Below are 23510 nucleotides of genomic sequence, written 5' to 3'. Positions count from 1 at the left end.
GCCTAGACAATTGCAGAGGTATGCCGCAGGTCATCACCGGACTCTTTCTTCCGGTGAATCTGGCTAGGGGGGACCGGGTGCCGACCCCGGTCTCCGGTGTGAGCAGGAGCGAGGCGGTGGATGTCCACCAGCCGCGGGCCGGTCAAGGGGGATTGGGGAATGGCCCGCCAGTACCTCCACCTGATATCGGCCCACTCCCGGCGAGCTCATGGCATTAACACAAGACATCTTTTGGCACTTTTCCAGTATCTCTCGTCGAGACGCGTCGAATGAGCTATTCGCTGACCTTAAAAGGTCACTTTGAAAATTTGACATCAGGTCAAGGTCATGACCTGACCGGAAAGGGTCATGTTGCATATCAGTCGATCCGTATCGTCGAGCTGAATACATCTGACGTGTTTTCATCGCTCTAGCACGTCTCTATCAAAAGTTATAGCCAAAAAACTGCTGATGACCGTTCATGACCTGAGATGACCTCAGGGGCACACAGAGGGGTCACAACTCACAGGTGCATTTTTCCGATTCAGTGTGTCATGTTTACCCATGAACCGATGTTTGAGAGGGTTTTGAACACCATTCGTCCACAAGGGACGCATTTCAATTTTCTCCCATTGACTTATACCTAATGGAGATGTCGCAAAATAGCCCTGACCTTAGGTCACCGATATCAAAATTCCGAGATATACATTTTGTACATACTATTACTCATATCAATCGCTGAAAGTTTCAAGGCGATCGTTTGGCCGCTGTAGCTCAGACGAGGATTGAAACTTTTTCTGAGGTGAGGTCACTTGACGTGACCTGGCGACCTGACCTTGTAAGCCCTGGATCTGAAATTTTCACATGTGCGGAAAAGATGTGTGAACAGGTGGTCCAGGAGCGCTGCCGTTTTTGAGATATCTGCGAAAAACCGCATGGGGGAGGGGTGTTCAAACACCCCCCCCCCCCGCCCCGCGCGGGTTAACTGATGTTCCCATGGATTTTTTTTTTTTTAATTTCTATGGAATTCAATGGAATGGAATTGATGTTCGCCAATACCGCAATACGCGTACTGCAATATAGCGTCGTACTGTGAAACAAGGCCCAGGCCGCAAGTTCCGGGGCCGCAAAAATCGGCGGAGCGGTGTGTTCGAGACTGGCAGGCGCCAGCGAGCGCCGGGCAGCGGAGCAACACGTGCTCCAGGACATCAGCCTCTTCTCGGCACACGGTGCAAAGCGCCGCGGGGCATTGCTTGCCCGCTGGCACGCCACGGAGTGGAGGCAGCCAATTCGGTGCACGTACTGGACCGAGCGGCCCCAGTGGCCTGCCCTCATCTGGTGCACCGAAACGGCGTCCTCTCGGTCCTCTCCGCCTCCGGGGATGAGGAGCTGCAGCGTGATCTTGAAGAGTGGCTTGAATAGTGACTCGGACCAGATGTTGCGGTATTGCCTCGCGTCAATGCATTGACGCGAGGCCGCACAACGTACCACCCGGGTCAGCGAGTGGGTTTCCGAATTCCGAGGGCAGAGCGACCGACTGTTTCACCAGGTCGACCGCCCTTTCACTCAGCTCGATCTCGCAATTGGCAGGAGCCTGGACTGGAACCCACTGAAGTGGGTGGAACCCACCCACTTCACGATGCTCGGCGATGTTCAACAAGGTCTTCCAAACCTAGCTCCACGCCGAGGGTGGAGGCCTCACCTGGGCGGCTGCTCCTCTGCTATATGGACTCAGGGCGGTCGCAGCATGCAATAACCGGGGCGAGAGACGTCTCGTCCCGAACCCTCTACAGAGGCGAATCTACTGCTAGATTGACCAGAGCGCCGAAAAATTTGGTGACCATCATTCCCTGAAAAATTTGCACTGAATTTGACGCATGCCACGTTACGCCAGACATGAGCTGAATTTTTTTGCGCAATCCCGCCAGCGGCAACTTTGCTGGACATATTCGGCATAATGTATATTTTCCCATTCTGGGAATGTGGATCTGCCATAGACAGCTCAGGTAGCATCAAGTCTCCTCTATTGTGAAACATATGAAATAGAACGAAGGAAGTCATAAACAAGTCTCATATTATTGATATTAAGTCATAAACCATCCATTGAATAAACAAACAAAGGTCACGTTCCCCGTCTGTCCTGGTTCAGATATCAGTCAATTCCTATCAAACAAATGTTGCTCATGAAAAAATACACAAACAACAAACCCTGGTTTTCTCTCCTTGTGAAATAGGTAAACAACAAAGTCTTGTAGGTAACTAGATAAATACCTAGGTAGGGCGGCAAATACCCCGCCCCGGTCCTTGATCCACCAGTGTTGAAAAGCATCAGTGATCAGCAAGTAGGTAACAGGTGAAATGAAATGGGGCTTGCGAATAGCTCGACACTCAAGGCCTTTACTGCACTATAAGAGTGCCACGAACGACCAATAAATCAATAAAAATAGCGGTATTGGTAGAGCAGACGTCACACGAAGGTTTTCCAACCAAGGAGTGGCGCTGTACCCGGAGGTGCTTCTTTCTAACAAAACCTAAACAAACCTAACCTAACCTGACCTGTCCTAACCTAACCTACAACCTAAAGTTGTACTGATCTCAGGCAGCTTTTGCCAAATTGTCAGGGAACTCAGATTTGTTTTTCAATAGAAAAACACAATTCTAAAGAATAGTGTTTTAACTATTGACAACAAACCTTCGGTTACAACCTACAAGCCTACAAACCAGTGCTACAAACCTACCCTACAACCTACAAACCTACAGCATCTCTTCAGTTGGAAAACCTTCGTGTGACGTCTGATCTACTAATGCCAAAAATAGCGAGGCACTAGCCTTGCCTCCCAAATATAAACATTATCAGTTATGATATGTTGTTTATGCAGGTGTGGTTGACGTAAAAGCGTCATGTATGTAACAGTGCATCATAAAAAAGAGGCTGCTAAATAAGAATCAAGGTTTCACACAACGTGAAAGGGAGATAACATCAAGTTACCGTGGTCAAATCTTCATACAGTTATCATGAAAAGCTTCATTTTGCACTTTTAAAATGCTTTTCCAGTAGTTTGTTACTATTTTTGAAGCGAAAGCGGGATGCAATAACCATAGCTACCATATGAAATATCTTTCTTTTTTCCGCCTTTCGCTATCTCGTCGACTCGTGAAACCGAACAGAGCCAGCGCTGGCGTTTTACTTAGGCTGGGGGGATCCAGAGCGTCGTAAGCCTCGTCGTAGCTGCGACGTGTCGCAAGTTGTGTAGTAAGTCGTTTGTGAAGGGATCAATTGATGAGTAGCGTTACTTAAGTAGTAAAGTCTATCGCAAATAGCCTGATTTGCGACACAACTTACGAATTTGAAATAGCAGTCGTAAGTTGTGTCGCAAGTTGACCTTGCCTTGAGGAAGAGGTCACAGGTCACAGGTCATTCGGGTCATGGTCACGAAATTTACATGGTAGGTGTAAAATTGTTTAAACTTTAGATCCTGAAAATTTGGTTGCAATCCGTTGACGCTAACGCGAGTTATAGAGCTTGAACTGACGGGTCGTCTATGAGGCCTCAATCGGTGCCAGCGAGAGTGTTGAAAATGGTGCATAGTATGTTATATTCACATTTATTGGGGTATTCGGGGATATGAAGTAGCCTAACACCATTCCAGCAACTACTGGCGAATCCAGAAAGGCGGTCTTGGACGTTGCAAGGGGTATCTCCCAAAATATTCTCCCAATTCCAAAAACGACGTGTCCCAGCTGACCCCGATGACCTCCAATGAGCTCTGTGATGACCCCAAGTTGACCTTTTTGACCTGGCCTGTCCCAGATGACCTCCGTGACATCCTATTGAGCTCTCTGATGACTTCAAGCTGACCTCTGTGACCTGACGTGTCCCAGATGACCCCCATGACCTCCAATAGAGCTATGTGATGACCCCAACATGACCTTTGTGACCTGACGTGTCCCAGATGACCTCCGTGACCTCCAATTGAGCTCTCTGATGACTCCAAGCTGACCTCTGTGACCTGACGTGTCCCAGATGACCTCCATTTGAGCTCTGTGATGACCCCAACTTGACCTCTGTGACCTGGCGTGTCCCATATGACCTCTGTAACCTCTAAGTGACCTCTATGATGACCCCAAGCTAACCTCTGTGACCTGACGTGTCCCAGATGACCCTCATGACCTCCAATAGAGCTCTGTGATGACCCCAAGTTGACCTCTGTTACCTGACGTGTCCCAGATGACCTCCGTGACCTCCAATTGAGCTCTCTAGTGACTCCAAGCTGACCTCTGTGACCTGACGTGTCCCATATGACCTCCAATTGAGCTCTGTGATGACCCTAGGTTGACCTCTGTGACTTGACGTGCCCCCAAGTTGCCCTCTGTGACCTGACGTGTCTCAGATTACCTCCGTGGTCTCTAATTGAGCTCTGTGATGACCCCAAGTTGACCTCTGTGACCTGACGTGTCCCAGATGACCTCTGTAACCTCCAATTGTGACCTCCATCTACAAATTTCTTACCTCTCTGTGACCTCAAACTCTCGGAACTCATTTCTTCTAAAGCATCGATTCTAGATGCCCTATAGCCACGAATCTCCTGTGATCGATCCCAAATTTTATGGCAAATCACGTGAGCGTTAGCAACCACAAGTCACCCAGTTAATACAAAGCTTCAGAATCAGAGAACATGCTTGACCTTGCTGTCTCATAAGCTCGCAAACCAGAAAGGCGAATGTTCCTTTATGCGTGATAGAGTTTTCGACCTTACTGACGTTTACTACGGGATCAGCTGATCGTGTAGCCTTTTAAATTCTCGAGTAAAGCGGGTATTTAAGCCTCGTCGCAGCTACGTTCTGTCGTATCCTCCGACAAACCCCTCTTTCCTCAACATCCCTCCTTTTTCGCTACGACACAACTTGCGACGGGACATGTGTCGTAACTTGCGACGTGTCGTAGATGGACTTGCGACGCCCTGGATCCCCCCGGCCTGAGTGTTGGTTTTACTGCAGCATATTTACGTCACTGCATACGTCACTGCATATGAAAAAAGCATGGTCTTGGAGCCATTGAGCTTCAGGATTGTCATCTGTCTAAGGGCCTGTTCCAGCGCCTCCAGAAGAAATTCTTGACTGGAGGCTCTACCAGAGGTTTTACTGGAGGCGCTGGAACGCAATCTGGAGATTTCTGGAGATTAGCGTCATAGATACCAAAAGAATGATGATTGTTCTCTCTTGAAACGCAAAATTTGTTTTCAATTTTAGTTAAAAAGATAAAAAAAATTATAGCATTGTAATTTTCTTTACATTCAAGTTGTAAAATAATAAGTCAAATGTCCTTTGTTTACATTCGTGATTGTCACATGTGCACCATAATTGTAGACCAGAGCCTCCAGAGAAATTTGGACCTCTCAACTCTCTGGAGGCTACTGGAGGTTTCTGGAGCTTTGGCGAGAGCTTTCTGGAGCTTTCTGGAGGCGCTGGAACGCTCTCTGGAGGATTCTAGAGCTTTCTGGAGCTTTCTGGAGGTTTCTGGAGGCGCTGGAACAGGCCCTAAGCCTCTAAGGGCTCAATAGTGAAACCAATGATGTCCTTCTCCTACTAAAGGGTGATGCATGTATGTCAGTATGCGTGCTTGAATTGTCCATGTCCATGCCAGTTGTTACCCTGGCTGTACGGAAAATATAGCGTGGAGATTGTCCCCAGTGCTTTATACGATGATAGCGGTGACAGTGACTGGGATTGCTTTCAGAGCCTATTTTAAGGGAATTTGACTGGGGGGCAACCTGGAAAATTGTCTCTAATAATCCATCAACCCTCGCCCGTATTGGTATTTTCCAGCTGCGAACGTATATGGGGGGGGGGGGGGGTCCGTTGGACCTTCCCCCTTGCCGTTTCGACCCTGCTCGAGCTAGAGCTTCGTGGAAAAAACGACCGTGTTGCCCGTGATGAAAGGAAGCCGATGATACCCAATTTTAACCCTCGTCGACCCTCGCCGACACAGGGGGGGGGGGTTGATGCAACCCCCCTAAGGTTTTTTCGCGAATAACTCGCGTAAAAAGCTGCCGATTGCAACGAAACTTTCAGTACCCTCCCATTTATCAATTTTACACCTACCCTGAAAATTTCATGACCCTGACCCAAATGACCTTTGACCTGTGACCTACTTTCCGAGACCATGTTTGGCCGGAATCACGATTCGGCGTATGTCGACTCGCATTAGCCGCGCTTTTGCAAGCTTTTCGTGCTTTCAAACGTTCAAACATGTGATTTGATGTTGCTCCCATGCATTAGGGTGGATGACAAGGTCACCTGAAGGTCAGGTCAGGTCAGTGACCTTTGATGACCTCGGTTCACTTTTTCGAGTTTTACATGTTTCTAGGCCAGTTTTTGGAGCTGAATTCGAATTTAGCAGCCCGATGAACATTTACGAAGCCTAGTTTTAGTGCCTTTGTAACATGTTACGAAGCTGTCAGAGGCGGTTGACACCTACTAGGAATACCCGACAGGACCCCTACTGGTTGACCTGACCTGACCTGACCCGACCTGGACTAAATGCATGAAGACATCATCTGTGATCAAAACTCACATGATATCATTCGGATCAGCACCCCGAAAAACCCCATAGCAGCCACACTTTACGACGTTCTAACAGGTCCCGATTTTCGGGTCATTGACCTGACCTGGAAGGTCACCCGATGACCTAGGACATTAAAATTGGATATCATCGGCTTCCTCTCGTGACGGGCAGCACGCTCGTTTTTTCCGCGAAGCTCTAGCTCGATCAGGGGCCAAACGCGAGGGGGGGTCGTACCAACCCCCCCTTGTGCCGTCGAAGGACGCAAAATGGCCTGTGCCGGCGAGTGTTAAGGTCCTAGGTCGTCATCACTTGACCTTCCAGGTCAGGTCAATGACCCAAAAGTCGGGAAAATCGAGACCTGTTAGAGCATCGTAAAGGGTGGCTGCTATGTTTTTTAGGGGTGATGATCACGAATATCATGTTAGTTATGATTATAGATGATGTCTTCATGCATTTAGGCCAGGTCGGGTCAGGTCAGGTCAGGTCAACCAGTAAGGGTTTTGCCGGGTGTTCGTAGTAGGTGGCAACCGCCTCTGACAGCTTCGTAACATGTTACGAAGGCACCAAAACTACTTCGCAAACGGTCAAATGGTTGCTAAATTCGAATGTAGCTCCAAAAACTAGCCTAGAATCTTATAGAACTCGAAAATGTGAGCCGAGGTCATCAAAGGTAAATGACCTGATCTGACCTTCCAGTGACCTTGACACCCACCCTAATGCATGGGAGCAGCATCATATCCCATGTTTGAACGTTTGAAACCACGAAAAGACTGCAAACGAGCGGCTAATGCGAGGCGACATGCGCCGAATCGCAATCCCGGCCAAACATGGTGCCATGGTGCTAGGCCGCCGGTGCATCTGAAAGAACTGTGGGTGCCCCTGACAAGCCTGAAGTTCCAACGACAGGCCCGTGGTGCCCCTGACAGGCCCATGATGCCCTTGCGAGGCCGTTGGTGTCCCTGCTAGGCCGGTGGTGCCTCTGCTAGGCCGCTGGTGCCCCTGGGCCCTGAGAGGACTGTGGTGCTCCTGACAAGCCTGGAGTGTCCCCGACAGGCACGTGGTGCCACTTACAGGCCCAAGATGTCCCTGCGAGGCCGGTGGTGCCCCTGCCAGGCATGTGGTGTCCCTGCTAGGCCTCTGGTTCCCCTGACAGGCCTGTGGTGTCCCTTGGCCCTGACAAGCTTGAGGTGCCCCCGACAGGCCCGTGGTGTCGCTGACAGGTCCGTGGTGCCCTTGCTAGGCCTGTGGTGCCTCTGACAGGCCTGTGGTGCCCCTGGCAGGCCTGTGGTGGTATCCCTGACAGGCCCAAGGTGGCGCCCCTGCGAGGCCGGTGGGGCCTCTGGCAGGTCTGTGGTGCCCCTGGCAGACCTATGGTGCTCTTCCTAGGTCGATGGTGCTCCCAACAGGTCTGTGGTGCCCCTGACAGGCCGGTGGTGCCCCAGGCAGGCCTGTGGTGTCCCCGGGCCAAAGGGGGCGGGGGTCATAACCCATATGACCCACCATTGGATCCACCACTGGTCATTACTTGCAGACTGACTCATTTGACATCCATTGCAAAACAAGTCACAGTTGTATGTTTGTCACCGTGTTCCTTTATGCCCATTTTTATAGTGGGCACATCTCGACGACTGGGGGGGGGGGGGGCAATTCTGTTGAGTGTGGGGGCATTTGCCCCCCCCCCCCAGTTAACATGTTAAAATAGGCCCTGATTGCTTTCGTGGCCGATGTTGACCGATAGCATGTGATGAGAGCTATTTCGTGAGTCAGGCTGAACGTCCTCCTCTCCCAAGTCGCACTGGGACAGCTGGCGTCTGGTGAGGCCTTAAACAACGCAATATAGCGTCACCCACAGCGAGAAAAAGTAGCAAAAAGGATAACATGTAATATGTATTCATTAGTCATTGACATCGAATTATGCCACAGAATCGCACGTCGGATGCAAAGGACGCACACGGTCCTGACCAAGGTTAACGTAGACGGTACAACTCATGTAGTTTGAACCAAGGCTTGAACAATCCACAGGACGGTTCAGCACACTCGACATTTCTCACTCGACTCGACACACTCGACGACTCGAGTACGACACGGTTATTTTGCAACGACAGACAACACATATCCGGCAGGGTCCTGCGGACGTCTCCAAACATGTACATACGGTCACGACTGACTGCAATACTACTTCTTTGCTCAGACACCTGTTTCATTTGCCCAAAACGCAGTCTACCGTAAAATGAAACTAGCATGTGAATCACATCCCATGAACACGTTTCTGAGGCACGTGAGACAACTAATCAGCCTCCCATCACATTCCTCAACGTGTAACGATACAAGGGCGGAGGTTGCACAGAAAACTAGCGACGTAATATGCCTGGCTGATGATGGGCACATGTTTGTAATGAATAGGCCCCCTGACAAATGCATATGCTTTTGTCAAGCCAATCAGCCTTTCCACATGGATGCGCTGTCGTGTGATCATTCTAGACCTGATGACTTCTGAGGGGAGTAGGTGAGCCCTGCCTTTCAAGAAGGCGGGTGTGATCACCTTCACACCCTTCGCTGCCAAGCAGTGCTGCACATTGAACCCTCGGTCAGCAAGGACCATGTCTCCCTCCCTCAAGTGCAGCATAATTCCACTTCTTTCAAACACTTGTTGATCTGAGGCACTGCCTGAGTAAGCATCAGACACAAAGGATATAACACCTCTGGGTGTTATACCGATCAGTATCTTCACAGTGTTTGTGCTTTTATATGTGGAACAAGTCTGTGACTGAAGAGTAGGGTTGGATGGACGGGTTATCTTCAGTTCAGTACAGTCCACTATCACAACAGGGAGCTTTTGGTCATAATCCGTGGGCCAAATCTTTATTTGGCTCAGCACGCGATGCATCAGTGCTATCATGAAACGGAACGTTTCCGCAGCCGTACTACCTGAGACATCAAACATCACCCCCAACACCCTGCAGGTGAAGTTGTGCTTTAATTTGACTAGCGTCAGAAAAAGCTTGTTTGAGAAGGACAGATTATTTGGGCTAATCCTTTGCGAAAGACATTTTTGCCTCTTGTACTCAGGCTCAAACATGGAAACCAACAAGTGAAACTGCTTTTCGTCTGGACAGCCTGTCAACTCAGTTAAGTCATTCGGCCTACGTAGATTATTGATATCCAAATATCCAGAGCGAAAATCAGCGCCGACACACTTATCATTCTCTAGATTGTGGCAAGTCTCAGTTGGTGGGCAGCTTGCATCACCTACTGTTTCGTCCACAACAGTTTCACCAGATGAAGTGGCACTGATGTCATCTCCAGCAGTGGTGACAACAGAAACTTCAATGACAGGATCTGGCACAGTCTCCTCGCTCTCAAATTCATCAATCCAGAACTGCACCTGTGGATGACAGAAAGACGATGATAATAGGCACCACCTGACTTTATGATGAAATCTCCACACCATCAAAGCGTATGGACTAGAAAGATCCACTAAGCTAGCAGACAAAAACCAGAAGTTCAAGTGCAGTTGTCAACTGAAATGAAAGAAAGTGTTGCGGCAGCAGTGATGCCAATAACTTAGCAAAGGAAGGCATTTTACCATAATAATTCAGCTAGTTTATTATGCTGTTTTTAAGTAGGTACCTATTGTGATAGTAAATCAAAATTTCAAATCCCAAAGTGGCCAGGAAGAAAATTGTCAACTCTATCATCAGTGCCCTAAAACTGCTTCAGAGTTGAACAAAACCATCAACTCCCACCTCCTAATCACTGATGATGTGAATGCCAAATTTTGCTTCAACCCAATTCCTGGCGGGGGGGCCTTTAAGGCCCCCCTTCAGGTTTTTCTTGTGCCATTGCCAAACGCTGCAAGACTGAAAGCTCATGCTCGGTGACTTTTTCTAAACATTCATGGCGCACATTTTGACAAAAAAGTTGCCGGGTCAGGTCAGGTCAGGTCCAGAGGCAGTTTGGTGACCCCACCTCAGAAAAGTTTGCAATCACGCCAGAGCTAGAGTTTTTGACCGATCAATTTCTTCTCTTCAGGTTTTAGTTAGGGTACCAGTATGTGCAATTTGTATATCTCAGAATTTTCATATATGTAACCTGAGGTCAGGCCAGCCAGACTCGTGACCTTTACATTGCAAGCCTATGGGAAAATATTGAAACGCCTCCTGCTTCGTGTAAAGTGTAAACGAGTCAAAACCACCCAATTCTTTCAGTAATATGGAAGATTATCTCATCGGTGATGATCCTGGTGCCGCTAATTGACAGGGGCACCGGCAAAGGTCATCTGATGTCATGTGACGTCATAAATCGTTTTTCTGTCAATAAATCACGACATGATGGTGCTAAAGACTTGTAAGTGGTACCAAACTGCTCGCCTGGTCAAGGCGCGTCGTTTGGTATGCAGCATGACCATGCCCCACAACCTCATTGATGAATGACCTGACCTTGACCTCAGGTCAAATTTCAAATTGAACTGTGAAGGTCATCACATAGGTACCGTAAAATGGGGTGTTAAGGGACAGTTTTGAGGTGTTTTGCTATATAACTCAAGGAGGGTTGGAGATAGAAGCATCAAATTGTCAGCATTTTATGTGGAATTTGGTGCTTTACATGCCTGCCACATTTAAGTTTTTAAGATTTATACCTGAATATAATTTTTTATTATTTTTCATTACTGTCCCTTAGCACCCCAATGTGGGGTGTTAAGGGACACCGATATTATTCCAAGAAATGGTCATCAAATGCCCACAATTGGGGTGTGGAAGGCCACACAATTTATTTATTGAAATGTTTTGCATATTCTGTCACAAAACAAGTGAGGTTCATTCACCACTAATGACCTTTTTAGCCAATTACGTGTAATGCAGTTTACGCTTGTGGAAAATGTGCTAATTATAAGGTAAACACTAAACAGAACCAAAAAGTAATCTTCTGTCATCAATAAAAACCCATGTTGAAGCTAGTCACTTGTCAGCATGTTGCCCTCTTTGTTTTAGCCTTTTTATAATGACATCACATTTACCTACATCAGTCTCCATTGACCCATCATTGTAAAAGAGTGTTGAGATATTTTGTTACATAACTTAAGATGTGTTAGAGATAAAAGCATGAACTTGCCAGCATTTTATGTGGAATTTGGTGTTTTCCATGCCTACTTAATTAAATTGTATTTAGATTTTATTTTTTTATTTTTTCTTCCCTGTCCCTTAGCACCCCACATCCACCTCAAAATATGCATGTATCAGGAAAAGAGGAAGAGGATGATGAATGAATGGGTGGATTTGCACAAGTTTTTCAGGAAACATGTGCAATACATGTGACAATACACCTATGCATTCATTTTCCCTGTACACCCACTAGTTTATGTGGTACACACAGAGTTTTGGAGATGTTTCAATTTTGTGAAAATGTACATGATTTTCAAATCCATTTTTGAACCAAATCACTTGCATGAAAAACCATACCATTTTCTCCTATGGTCAAGAGCAAAACAGTGTCAACTACCACACTGAAGTTTTTATTGAACCTTCTCAAATTAGGAAGTCAATATGACTCAAAGTTTTTCCCCAGCAACTGTCCCTTAACACCCCACTGTCCCTTAACACCCCATTTTACGGTACTTATTTCGCATCGCCTCGGCGAGAGCAACAAAAATATATTGGTTTTATGTCTCTATGTTTCTTAGTTTAAAAGTTATATAGGTAACTAATTCCAAAACATTTTATCGTTGATGACCTCTGGTGACCTCAATATTGACCTGACCTGAAAATGTCTTATGTTAACCCGCGCACCGACGGGGGGGCGGATATCCGCCCCCCTGAGGTTTTTCGCGAATAGCGGGAAAACCGCGGCGCGTAGCGCCGCGAAATTTGGTATGACTATTCCCTTATCAATTTTACACATGGTGTGCAAGTTTGAACCTCCTACCTTTCAAGGTCAGGTCACCAGGTCACTTTGAATGACCCAACCTCAAGTCACTTTTTTGCAACTTTGTCACCGTGCCAGAGCTACAGTAGATGTCGGAGGCCTTTGAAAGTCGCAGGATGTTATTAGGTCATTAGTAGCTACAATTTGTATATCTCGGAATTTTGATATCGGTGACCTAAGGTCAGGTCAATTTCGCGACCTCCCCATTATAAGTCAATGGGGGAAAAATCAACTCCCTGTTTTTACCACTAAAACGGGTCGGAATGGCCCCATATACCATACATGACTTCATATACGATCAACCTTCACTACCTTGAGGTCTGTTTTGCTGTTGGGCAGCTGTGAGGTCATGTGACGTCATCAAAGGTCACCAAAGGTTTTTGGCCAATAACTCCGTACAGGAACAAGATACAGACGCGTGGATGGTCTCATTGTGTTCAGCTCGTCAAGACGCATCGAATGATATACATGATGACCTCGAGGTCACGTGACCTGAGGTCAACCTTTGACCTTGACCTTTCGAGGTCAACATATATATCATTCGATGCGGATTGACGAGAGGATCACGATGATGCCCTTAGTTTGTTCCTATCTTGACTAATTCGAAAGTTATTCGAGAAAAACTCTCCATATTTAGCGCCGCCATTTTGACTTTTTCGACCCCTGTGACGTCATCTTTGACCTGACCTGAAAATGACCTTAGTAAAAATTGTAGATCTTGACCGGCGTATCCGATGCCGTTTACCGCTTGTCGCTATCTTGCCTCGTTCTCGAGATCTCAGGGGGGGGCGGTCATCCGCCACCCCCCCCCCCCCCCCCCGTCGGTACTAAGTTGGCGCAGACCCCCGTCGGTGCGCGGGTTAAAGTTGTAGATCTTTAAATGACCTATCAAATGCCGTTTGCCGTTTGTCGCTGCCATGTGTATTTTTGAGATTTGAAGGGGGGGCCGAATCGGCCCCCCGCCAGTTTCAGTTTCTTGTCCCGGCGGAGCCCGCCAGGAATAGGGTTAAGTCTCAGTGTACTCTTTAGGATATTAACCACCTGTACCCACCTGTTCCTCAGCTGGATCACTTTGCATGCGCCTTTCAACTTCCTCCTCAAACTCCTTAGCTAGTCTTCTTTTCTTCCTGACTTCTCGACCTTGATCCTGGCGATCAGCTTTCCGCCAGAAGACTGAAGGCACTGCACCTGGCTTCAGCTCCTTCCTGATTGGCTTGGCACCTGTAACCATGAAAAATATTAGGTATTACTCCATAGTCAAAGGGTACTGGGTAACAAAGTGTGGATTCTATTCAATGTTTGCAGATCGAGACTTTTATACCTGAAGTTTAATGATGAGAACCAAAACATGACAAAAGCATACAGCTACTAGAAAATGTTAAGTAGAGTGATAAAGTAGCCTTGCTCACCAAAAGCCGTCCGTTGCAAATAATCCCCATCCGTGAAATGCTCGTGACAGACTTTGGAATGGTTGCTTGGTGCCCAGCTCGCCTCTCTTCTGATGCGATCAATCCAAGCCTTTCTGAGCCTTTTATCCTTTGGAAATCCGTGTCCCCCGCGGTTCTTGCAGTTGCTGACTACACAGTAGCCACCCATTTCGTGAAAAATCACATAAATTGATAAAAATCGACGGCAATGCGAGCCCCTTCACCGACAACGACAGAAACTTCACGTACAATCAAGCCAATGAAGCCACTAAAAAGCAAGTGGCGCATTTGCCGCCGCAACTTTGTGTCCAAAGAAGGCAGGGCTGCCGCCTAGCGGACAACACTATTCGACCGCCACCCTTGCAGCCATTCTATAACTCAGGAACTACTGGACCGATCGGAACGAACGAAACACCATTCGAATCAGGGGGTACGATTTTATCAGCCGTTTCGAAGCTCGTGACCCCAGGTGACCTCGGTGACCTCAAGAGGTCAACTCGGCATTGACGCCTATTGCAGCCATTCTATAACTCAGGAACTACTGGGCCGATCGCGACGAAAACACCACCAGTCGAATCCGCGTATGCGATTTCATCAGCCGTTTCGAATATGGTGACCTCAGGTGACCTCGGTGACCTCAAAAGGTCAACTTAACGTTTTCGCCTATTGCAGCCATTCTATAACTCAGGGACTACTGGGCCGATCGTGACGAAAACACCCCCAGTCGATTCCGCGTATGTGATTTCATCAGCCGTTTCGAATATGGTGACCTCAGGTGACCTCGGTGACCTTGGGAGGTCACATGACCAATGTGGCCTATGGCAGCCATTCTATAACTCAGGAACTACTGGGCTGATCGTGACGAAAACACCACCAGTCGATTCAGCGTATGCGATTTCATCAGCCGTTTTGAATATGGTGACCTCAGGTGACCTCGGTGACCTTGGGAGGTCACATGACCGTTGTGACCTATGGCAGCCATTCTATAACTCAGGAACTACTGGGCCGATCGTGACGAAAACACCACCAATCGAATCAGCGTATGCGATTTCATCAGCCGTTTCGAATATGGTGACCTCAGGTGACCTCGGTGACCTTGGGAGGTCACATGACCAATGTGACCTATAGCAGCCATTCTATAACTCAGGAACTACTGGGCCGATCGTGACGAAAACACCACCAATCGAATCAGCGTACGCGATTTCATCAGCCGTTTTGAATATGGTGACCTCAGGTGACCTCGGTGACCTTGGGAGGTCACATGACCAATGTGGCCTATGGCAGCCATTCTATAACTCAGGAACTACTGGGCCGATCGTGACGAAAACACCACCAGTCGATTCAGCGTATGCGATTTCATCAGCCGTTTTGAATATGGTGACCTCAGGTGACCTCGGTGACCTTGGGAGGTCACATGACCGTTGTGACCTATGGCAGCCATTCTATAACTCAGGAACTACTGGGCCGATCGCGACGAAAACACCACCAGTCGAATCAGCGTATGCGATTTCATCAGCCGTTTCGAATATGGTGACCTCAGGTGACCTCGGTGACCTTGGGAGGTCACATGACCAATGTGGCCTATGGCAGCCATTCTATAACTCAGGAAATACTGGGCAGATCGCGACGAAAACACCACCAGTCGAATCAGCGTATGCGATTTCATCAGCCGTTTTGAATATGGTGACCTCAGGTGACCTCGGTGACCTCAAAAGGTCAACTTAACGTTTTCGCCTATTGCAGCCATTCTATAACTTAGGAACTACTGGGCCGATCGTGACGAAAACACCCCCAGTCGATTCCGCGTATGTGATTTCATCAGCCGTTTCGAATATGGTGACCTCAGGTGACCTCGGTGACCTTGGGAGGTCACATGACCAATGTGGCCTATGGCAGCCATTCTATAACTCAGGAACTACTGGGCCGATCGTGACGAAAACACCACCAGTCGATTCAGCGTATGCGATTTCATCAGCCGTTTTGAATATGGTGACCTCAGGTGACCTCGGTGACCTTGGAAGGTCACATGACCGTTGTGACCTATGGCAGCCATTCTATAACTCAGGAACTACTGCGCCGATCGTGACGAAAACACCACCAATCGAATCAGCGTATGCGATTTCATCAGCCGTTTCGAATATGGTGACCTCAGGTGACCTCGGTGACCTTGGGAGGTCACATGACCAATGTGGCCTATGGCAGCCATTCTATAACTCAGGAACTACTGGGCCGATCGTGACGAAAACACCACCAATCGAATCAGCGTATGCGATTTCATCAGCCGTTTCGAATATGGTGACCTCAGGTGACCTCGGTGACCTCAAAAGGTCAACTTTACGTTTTCGCCTATTGCAGCCATTCTATAACTCAGGAACTACCGGGCCGATCGTGACGAAAACACCACCAGTCGATTCAGCGTATGCGATTTCATCAGCCATTTCGAATATGGTGACCTCAGGTGACCTCGGTGACCTTGGGAGGTCACATGACCAATGTGGCCTAAGGCAGCCATTCTATAACTCAGGAACTACTGGGCCGATCGCGACGAAAACACCACCAGTCGATTCAGCGTATGCGATTTCACCAGCCGTTTCGAATATGGTGACCTCAGGTGACCTCAGTTCCTGAGTTATAGAATGGCTGCCATAGGCCACAACGGTCATGTGACCTCCCAAGGTCACTGAGGTCACCTGAGGTCACCATATTCGAAACGGCTGATGAAATCGCATACGCTGAATCGACTGGTGGTGTTTTCGTCGCGATCGGCCCAATAGTTCCTGAGTTATAGAATGGCTGCAATAGGCCACAACGGTCATGTGACCTCCCAAGGTCACCGAGGTCACCTGAGGTCACCATATTCGAAACGGCTGATGAAATCGCATACGCTGAATCGACTGGTGGTGTTTTTGTCACGATCGGCCCAATAGTTCCTCAGTTATAGAATGGCTGCAATAGGCCACATTGGTCATGTGACCTCCCAAGGTCACCGAGGTCACCTGAGGTCACCATATTCAAAACGGCTGATGAAATTGCATACACGGAATCGACTGGTGGTGTTTTCGTCACGATCGCCCCAGTAGTTCCTGAGTTATAGAATGGCTGCCATAGGCCACATTGGTCATGTGACCTCCCAAGGTCACCGAGGTCACCTGAGGTCACCATATTCAAAACGACTGATGAAATCGCATACGCTGATTCGATTGGTGGTGTTTTCGTCACGATCGGCCCAGTAGTTCCTGAGTTATAGAATGGCTGCCATAGGCCACAACGGTAATGACCTCCCAAGGTCACCGAGGTCACCTGAGGTCACCATATTCGAAACGGCTGATGAAATCGCAGACGCTGAATCGACTGGTGGTGTTTTCGTCACGATCGGCCCAGTAGTTCCTGAGTTATAGAATGGCTGCAACAGGCCACATTGGTCATGTGACCTCCCAAGGTCTCCGAGGTCACCTGAGGTCACCATATTCGAAACGGCTGATGAAAGCGCATACGCTGAATCGACTGGTGGTGTTTTCGTCACGATCGGCCCAGTAGTTCCTGAGTTATAGAATGGCTGCCATAGGCCACATTGGTCATGTGACCTCCCAAGGTCACCCAGGTCACCTGAGGTCACCATATTCGAAACGGCTGATGAAATCGCATACGCTGAATCGACTGGTGGTGTTTTCGTCGCGATCGGCCCATTAGTTCCTGAGTTATAGAATGGCTGCCATAGGCCACAACGGTCATGTGACCTCCCAAGGTCACCGAGGTCACCTGAGGTCACCATATTCGTAACGGCTGATGAAGTTGCATACGCTGAATCGACTGGTGCTGTTTTCATCACGATCGGCCCAGTAGTTCCTGAGTTATAGAATGGCTGCAACAGGCCACATTGGTCATGTGACCTCCCAAGGTCACCGAGGTTACCTGAGGTCACCATATTCAAAACGGCTGATGAAATCGCATACGCTGAATCGACTGGTGGTGTTTTCGTCGCGATCGGCCCAGTAGTTCCTGAGTTATAGAATGGCTGCCATAGACCACATCGGTCATGTGACCTCCCAAGGTCACCGAGGTCACCTGAGGTCACCATATTCGAAACGGCTGATGAAATCGCATACGCTGAATCGACTGGTGGTGTTTTTGTCACGATCGGCCCAGTAGTTCCTGAGTTATAGAATGGCTGCAATAGGCCACATTGGTCATGTGACCTCCCAAGGTCACTGAGGTCACCTGAGGTCACCATATTCGAAACGGCTGATGAAATCGCATACGCTGAATCGACTGGTGGTGTTTTCGTCACGATCGGCATAGTAGTTCCTGAGTTATAGAATGGCTGCCATAGGCCACAACGGTCATGTGACCTCCCAAGGTCACCGAGGTCACCTGAGGTCACCATATTCAAAACGACTGATGAAATCGCATACGCTGATTCGATTGGTGGTGTTTTCGTCACGATCGGCCCAGTAGTTCCTGAGTTATAGAATGGCTGCCATAGGCCACAACGGTAATGACCTCCCAAGGTCACCGAGGTCACCTGAGGTCACCATATTCGAAAAGGCTGATGAAATCGCAGACGCTGAATCGACTGGTGGTGTTTTCGTCACGATCGGCCCAGTAGTTCCTGAGTTATAGAATGGCTGCAACAGGCCACATTGGTCATGTGACCTCCCAAGGTCTCCGAGGTCACCTGAGGTCACCATATTCGAAACGGCTGATGAAAGCGCATACGCTGAATCGACTGGTGGTGTTTTCGTCACGATCGGCCCAGTAGTTCCTGAGTTATAGAATGGCTGCCATAGGCCACATTGGTCATGTGACCTCCCAAGGTCACCCAGGTCACCTGAGGTCACCATATTCGAAACGGCTGATGAAATCGCATACGCTGAATCGACTGGTGGTGTTTTCGTCGCGATCGGCCCATTAGTTCCTGAGTTATAGAATGGCTGCCATAGGCCACAACGGTCATGTGACCTCCCAAGGTCACCGAGGTCACCTGAGGTCACCATATTCGTAACGGCTGATGAAGTTGCATACGCTGAATCGACTGGTGCTGTTTTCATCACGATCGGCCCAGTAGTTCCTGAGTTATAGAATGGCTGCAATAGGCCACATTGGTCATGTGACCTCCCAAGGTCACCGAGGTTACCTGAGGTCACCATATTCAAAACGGCTGATGAAATTGCATACGCTGAATCGACTGGTGGTGTTTTCGTCGCGATCGGCCCAGTAGTTCCTGAGTTATAGAATGGCTGCCATAGGCCACATCGGTCATGTGACCTCCCAAGGTCACCGAGGTCACCTGAGGTCACCATATTCGAAACGGCTGATGAAATCGCATACGCTGAATCGACTGGTGGTGTTTTTGTCACGATCGGCCTAGTAGTTCCTGAGTTATAGAATGGCTGCAATAGGCCACATTGGTCATGTGACCTCCCAAGGTCACTGAGGTCACCTGAGGTCACCATATTCGAAACGGCTGATGAAATCGCATACGCTGAATCGACTGGTGGTGTTTTCGTCACGATCGGCCCAGTAGTTCCTGAGTTATAGAATGGCTGCAATAGGCCACAACGGTCATGTGACCTTTCAAGGTCACCCAGGTCACCTGAGGTCACCATATTCAAAACGGCTGATGAAATCGCATACGCTGAATCGACTGGTGGTGTTTTCGTCACGATCGGCATAGTAGTTCCTGAGTTATAGAATGGCTGCCATAGGCCACAACGGTCATGTGACCTCCCAAGGTCACCGAGGTCACCTGAGGTCACCATATTCGAAACGGCTGATGAAATCGCATACGCTGAATCGACTGGTGTTGTTTTCATCACGATCGGCCCAGTAGTTCCTGAGTTATAGAATGGCTGCAATAGGCCACATTGGTCATGTGGCCTCCCAAGGTCACCGAGGTCACCTGAGGTCACCATATTCGAAACGGCTGATGAAATCGCATACGCTGAATCGACTGGTGGTGTTTTCGTCGCGATCGGCCCAGTCGTTCCTGAGTTATAGAATGGCTGCCGTAGGCCACATCGGTCATGTGACCTCCCAAGGTCACTGAGGTCACCTGAGGTCACCATATTCGAAACGGCTGATGAAATCGCATACGTTGAATCGACTGGTGGTGTTTTCGTCGCGATCGGCCCAGTAGTTCCTGAGTTATAGAATGGCTGCAATAGGCGAAAACGTTAAGTTGACCTTTTGAGGTCACCGAGGTCACCTGAGGTCACCATATTCGACACGGCTGATGAAATCGCATACGCTGATTCGACTGGCGGTGTTTTCGTCGCGATCGGCCCAGTAGTTCCTGAGTTATAGAATGGCTGCCATAGGTCACAACGGTCATGTGACCTCCCAAGGTCACTGAGGTCACCTGAGGTCACCATATTCGAAACGGCTGATGAAATCGCATACGCTGAATCGACTGGTGGTGTTTTCGTCACGATCAGCCCAGTAGTTCCTGAGTTATAGAATGGCTGCCATAGGTCACAACGGTCATGTGACCACCCAAGGTCACCGAGGTCACCTGAGGTCACCATATTCAAAACGGCTGATGAAATCGCATACGCTGATTCGACTGGTGGTGTTTTCGTCACGATCGGCCCAGTAGTTCCTGAGTTATAGAATGGCTGCCATAGGCCACATTGGTCATGTGACCTCCCAAGGTCACCGAGGTCACCTGAGGTCACCATATTCGAAACGGCTGATGAAATCACACACGCTGAATCGACTGGTGGTGTTTTCGTCACGATCGGCCCAGTAGTTCCTGAGTTATAGAATGGCTGCAATAGGCGAAAACGTTAAGTTGACCTTTTGAGGTCACCGAGGTCACCTGAGGTCACCATATTCGAAACGGCTGATGAAATCGCATACGCGGATTCGACTGGTGGTGTTTTCGTCGCGATCGGCCCAGTAGTTCCTGAGTTATAGAATGGCTGCAATAGGCGTCAATGCCGAGTTGACCTCTTGAGGTCACCGAGGTCACCTGGGGTCACGAGCTTCGAAACGGCTGATAAAATCGTACCCCCTGATTCGAATGGTGTTTCGTTCGTTCCGATCGGTCCAGTAGTTCCTGAGTTATAGAATGGCTGCAAGGGTGGCGGTCGAATAGTGTTGTCCCGCCTAGCGGAGAAATAAGCCGAACATCCCCATAAACACTCGAGACTTTAGCTCAAATTTGGGGAAATTTTGAAGACCTTGGCAAGAGACGGTCGAACCCGAACCGTCGAGCCCTTTACTTACCGTTAGCTCGATAGTTGCAAGCAAGGCTATATAAAGATAAACCGTTGCCAGTATTGTTAATTGCTGCTTGAGGTGGTATTTTGGTGAATTATGCTTTGATAATTGATTTAGGTTGAGCTTTTCTGTGACTGGTGCATGATTTTCAGATGGCTTTTGTGGAACACCCACACTGACACTGCAGTAGCGGTGGAACACCTTCAATTGGGGGGGGGGGGCACTGCCGACTTTTGGTCCCATTCTTTCCATGCAATGCCCATAGGGCTAATGTTTAAATGCCAAAATCAAAGGGGGTATGGTGATTGGTGCCCCAGTGCCCCCCCCTCCCCCCGTTCCGCTGCCTATGCCACACTGACACGGCCTTGTGGAGCAGCTGTAAGCTTACTTTTTTGCTGCAAACATTATGTAGCTACCCCCTTACCTATTTTACCACGTAAATTGGAATCCACAATTTATTTGTTTTTTCTGGTTTGCTGTGGTGCAAATAATTTGTTTGTTATGGTTCATTTGAGGTGGTGTCTACTTTCTAGTCACATTTTTTAGTTGTGGTTACCCCAATGGCAGGTGGCAGCCACCAGGCTCTGCCTGTCTAAACTCTGAGAGCACTTGGCTCCAGCTGAGGTTTTGACCTCATCATGGGCTCATGGGTGGCAGCACTTCTGCAATTCACACAGGGCCCTCCCTCTGGCACTACAGACTGGGAGTGAAAAATCCCAGCTGATTGTTGAACACTTTCTGGAAAAAATAGCTCTTTCACTGAATAGTATAGAATCTGATAGCCCTACCACCTACCCTACTGAATACTACATCTCTACCACATCAGCAGCATATTGACCACCCTCTTCAACTGGTCTCACAGGTGAGAGGCTATCACCCACTGCTGCCAGCTGTTGCACCACAATGGGAGAGGACGACGCCATGTACACCGTTCTGCTGCCGACCTACAACGAGCGTGAGAACCTGCCCATCATCGTGTGGCTGCTGGTCAAGTACTTCACAGACGCCAAGGTCGAGTTTGAGATCATCGTCATAGACGACGGCAGCCCGGATGGCACCCTAGAGGCCGCTGAGCAGCTGCAGCGCATCTACGGCGAGGAGCGCATCGTGCTGCGGCCGCGCGCCAAGAAACTCGGCCTCGGCACCGCCTACATCCACGGCCTGAAGCACGCGCGCGGCCAGTTCATCATCATCATGGACGCCGACCTGTCGCACCACCCCAAGTTCATCCCGCGCATGATCGCGCTCCAGCAGAAAGACAACCTGGACATTGTCACCGGCACGCGCTACAGCGGCGACGGCGGGGTCAGCGGCTGGGACCTGCGGAGGAAGCTGATCAGTCGCGGCGCCAACTACCTGACCCAGGTGCTGCTGCAGCCGGGCGCCAGTGACGTGACCGGCAGCTTCCGACTCTACCGGCGGGACGTGCTGCGCCGACTGGTCGACTCGTGCGTATCAAAGGGCTACGTCTTTCAGATGGAGATGATCGTGCGCGCCACTCGGCTCGGATACCGGATCGGCGAGGTGCCCATCAGCTTTGTGGACCGCGTCTACGGCGAGAGCAAGCTGGGCGGCTCCGAGATCGTCAACTTCACCAAGGGCCTGCTGTACCTGTTCGCCACCACGTGACGTTCGCGCGGTGAGGGACCGAGACCCGGCGGCGGGGTGCATTCCAGACGGGTGAGCTCGCGATGACCCGTCCGCCCGCAGTGTGACACGACGGCCATTCTATCGCGCGACTTTGTTGGTGGTTGAGAATTTATACATAAATATATTATTGTTTCTTACACGGTCGATGTTGTACGAGCAGTCCTTAGTTCGGACATTCGATTTCTCCCCACTGGTCACTTTGCCACACCAAGGGGCACTCGGAACATCGCCGCGAAAGATAAGGCGGTCTGCAGGTACGAATATCTGTATTAAAGTGATCGATTATAAAGCAGTCAGCAGTTCAGCACACATTATTGCGCTCGAGCAAACAATATGCCGTGGCAATCCCAAGGCACAGAGACAACGCTCCCTGTGATTGCGGGTTGCCACAGCATCACGGTTATAAACAACCCCTAAAACAATAGCACCTTTTTAGCACCAATAACCTACTCTAACAAAAAAGACATCACAGAAAGAACGACTATGCAGCGTTTCAAATGCACTTTCAGCACAACAGGACGGCACAATAGCAAAAGTTCACATAATTAAAATCTCTTCGAAACATTTCTTAGCACCAATGAAAATACATGGCCCGTATCACATACCACGCAGGCTGGCAGGGAATTCGGTATTCACTACGATAGCACACACCACGCAAAGTGTACAGTGAACACACTGCACTCAGTCTGGTCGGCGCGCCGTCCCGCGCGGCACCCGCCCTCACCGCCGTCCCTGGCGCGCCACAA

The 23510-nt window shown here is 49.1% G+C and overlaps 3 protein-coding genes across 10 annotated transcripts in view; 1 reads left to right on the top strand and 2 right to left on the bottom strand.

Annotated features, from left to right (window-relative positions):
* Positions 1-3120: 3120 nt before the first annotated feature.
* LOC122393910 (dolichol-phosphate mannosyltransferase subunit 1-like) lies at positions 3121-22903 on the top strand. Of its 8 annotated transcripts, none has more exons than XM_043390369.1 (2): positions 3121-3232; positions 21977-22903. In XM_043390369.1, exon 2 carries the CDS (start codon positions 22018-22020, stop codon positions 22741-22743), a length of 726 nt encoding a protein of 241 aa, XP_043246304.1. In that variant the 5' UTR covers positions 3121-3232; positions 21977-22017; the 3' UTR covers positions 22744-22903. The 8 variants fall into 8 exon arrangements, with proteins under 8 accessions (XP_043246304.1, XP_043246302.1, XP_043246297.1 ...); XM_043390367.1 differs by having other exon boundaries at positions 3148-3192; XM_043390362.1 differs by lacking the exon at positions 3121-3232 and adding an exon at positions 20973-21203.
* Positions 8414-14161, bottom strand: LOC122393909. The gene is made up of 3 exons (XM_043390360.1): positions 13876-14161; positions 13518-13687; positions 8414-9929 (listed from the first exon to the last, which is right to left on the bottom strand). The coding sequence occupies exons 1-3, from the start codon at positions 14060-14062 to the stop codon at positions 8856-8858; spliced, it is 1431 nt and encodes a 476-aa protein (XP_043246295.1). The 5' UTR covers positions 14063-14161; the 3' UTR covers positions 8414-8855.
* A 110-nt stretch (positions 22904-23013) lies between the features above and the next one.
* The window catches only part of LOC122393924 (telomerase protein component 1-like), a gene marked incomplete at its 5' end in the record, with an annotated part of 63475 nt that continues 62978 nt past the window's right edge, over positions 23014-23510 (bottom strand). Inside the window, one exon of the mRNA XM_043390402.1 lies at positions 23014-23469. The remainder of the gene's footprint in view (positions 23470-23510) is intronic.

Source organism: Amphibalanus amphitrite, unplaced genomic scaffold (genome assembly GCF_019059575.1).
Source record: "Amphibalanus amphitrite isolate SeventyFive unplaced genomic scaffold, NRLGWU_Aamphi_draft 000562F_arrow, whole genome shotgun sequence".
In the NCBI taxonomy this organism is placed as follows: Eukaryota; Metazoa; Arthropoda; class Thecostraca; order Balanomorpha; family Balanidae; genus Amphibalanus; species Amphibalanus amphitrite.
This window is presented reverse-complemented; position numbering and strand designations above follow the sequence as displayed.

What these genes read in the sequence shown, in the direction of transcription:
- LOC122393909 (XM_043390360.1), bottom strand. Translation starts at nt 14,062, where the DNA reads ATGGGTGGCTACTGTGTAGTCAGCAACTGCAAGAACCGCGGGGGACAC. An exon ending in TTTGCAACGGACGGCTTTTG is followed by an intron (nt 13,688 to 13,875) that starts GTGAGCAAGGCT and finishes TCATGGTTACAG; the next exon opens with GTGCCAAGCCAATCAGGAAG. An exon ending in GTGATCCAGCTGAGGAACAG is followed by an intron (nt 9,930 to 13,517) that starts GTGGGTACAGGT and finishes TGTCATCCACAG; the next exon opens with GTGCAGTTCTGGATTGATGA.
- LOC122393910 (XM_043390369.1), top strand. Translation starts at nt 22,018, where the DNA reads ATGGGAGAGGACGACGCCATGTACACCGTTCTGCTGCCGACCTACAAC.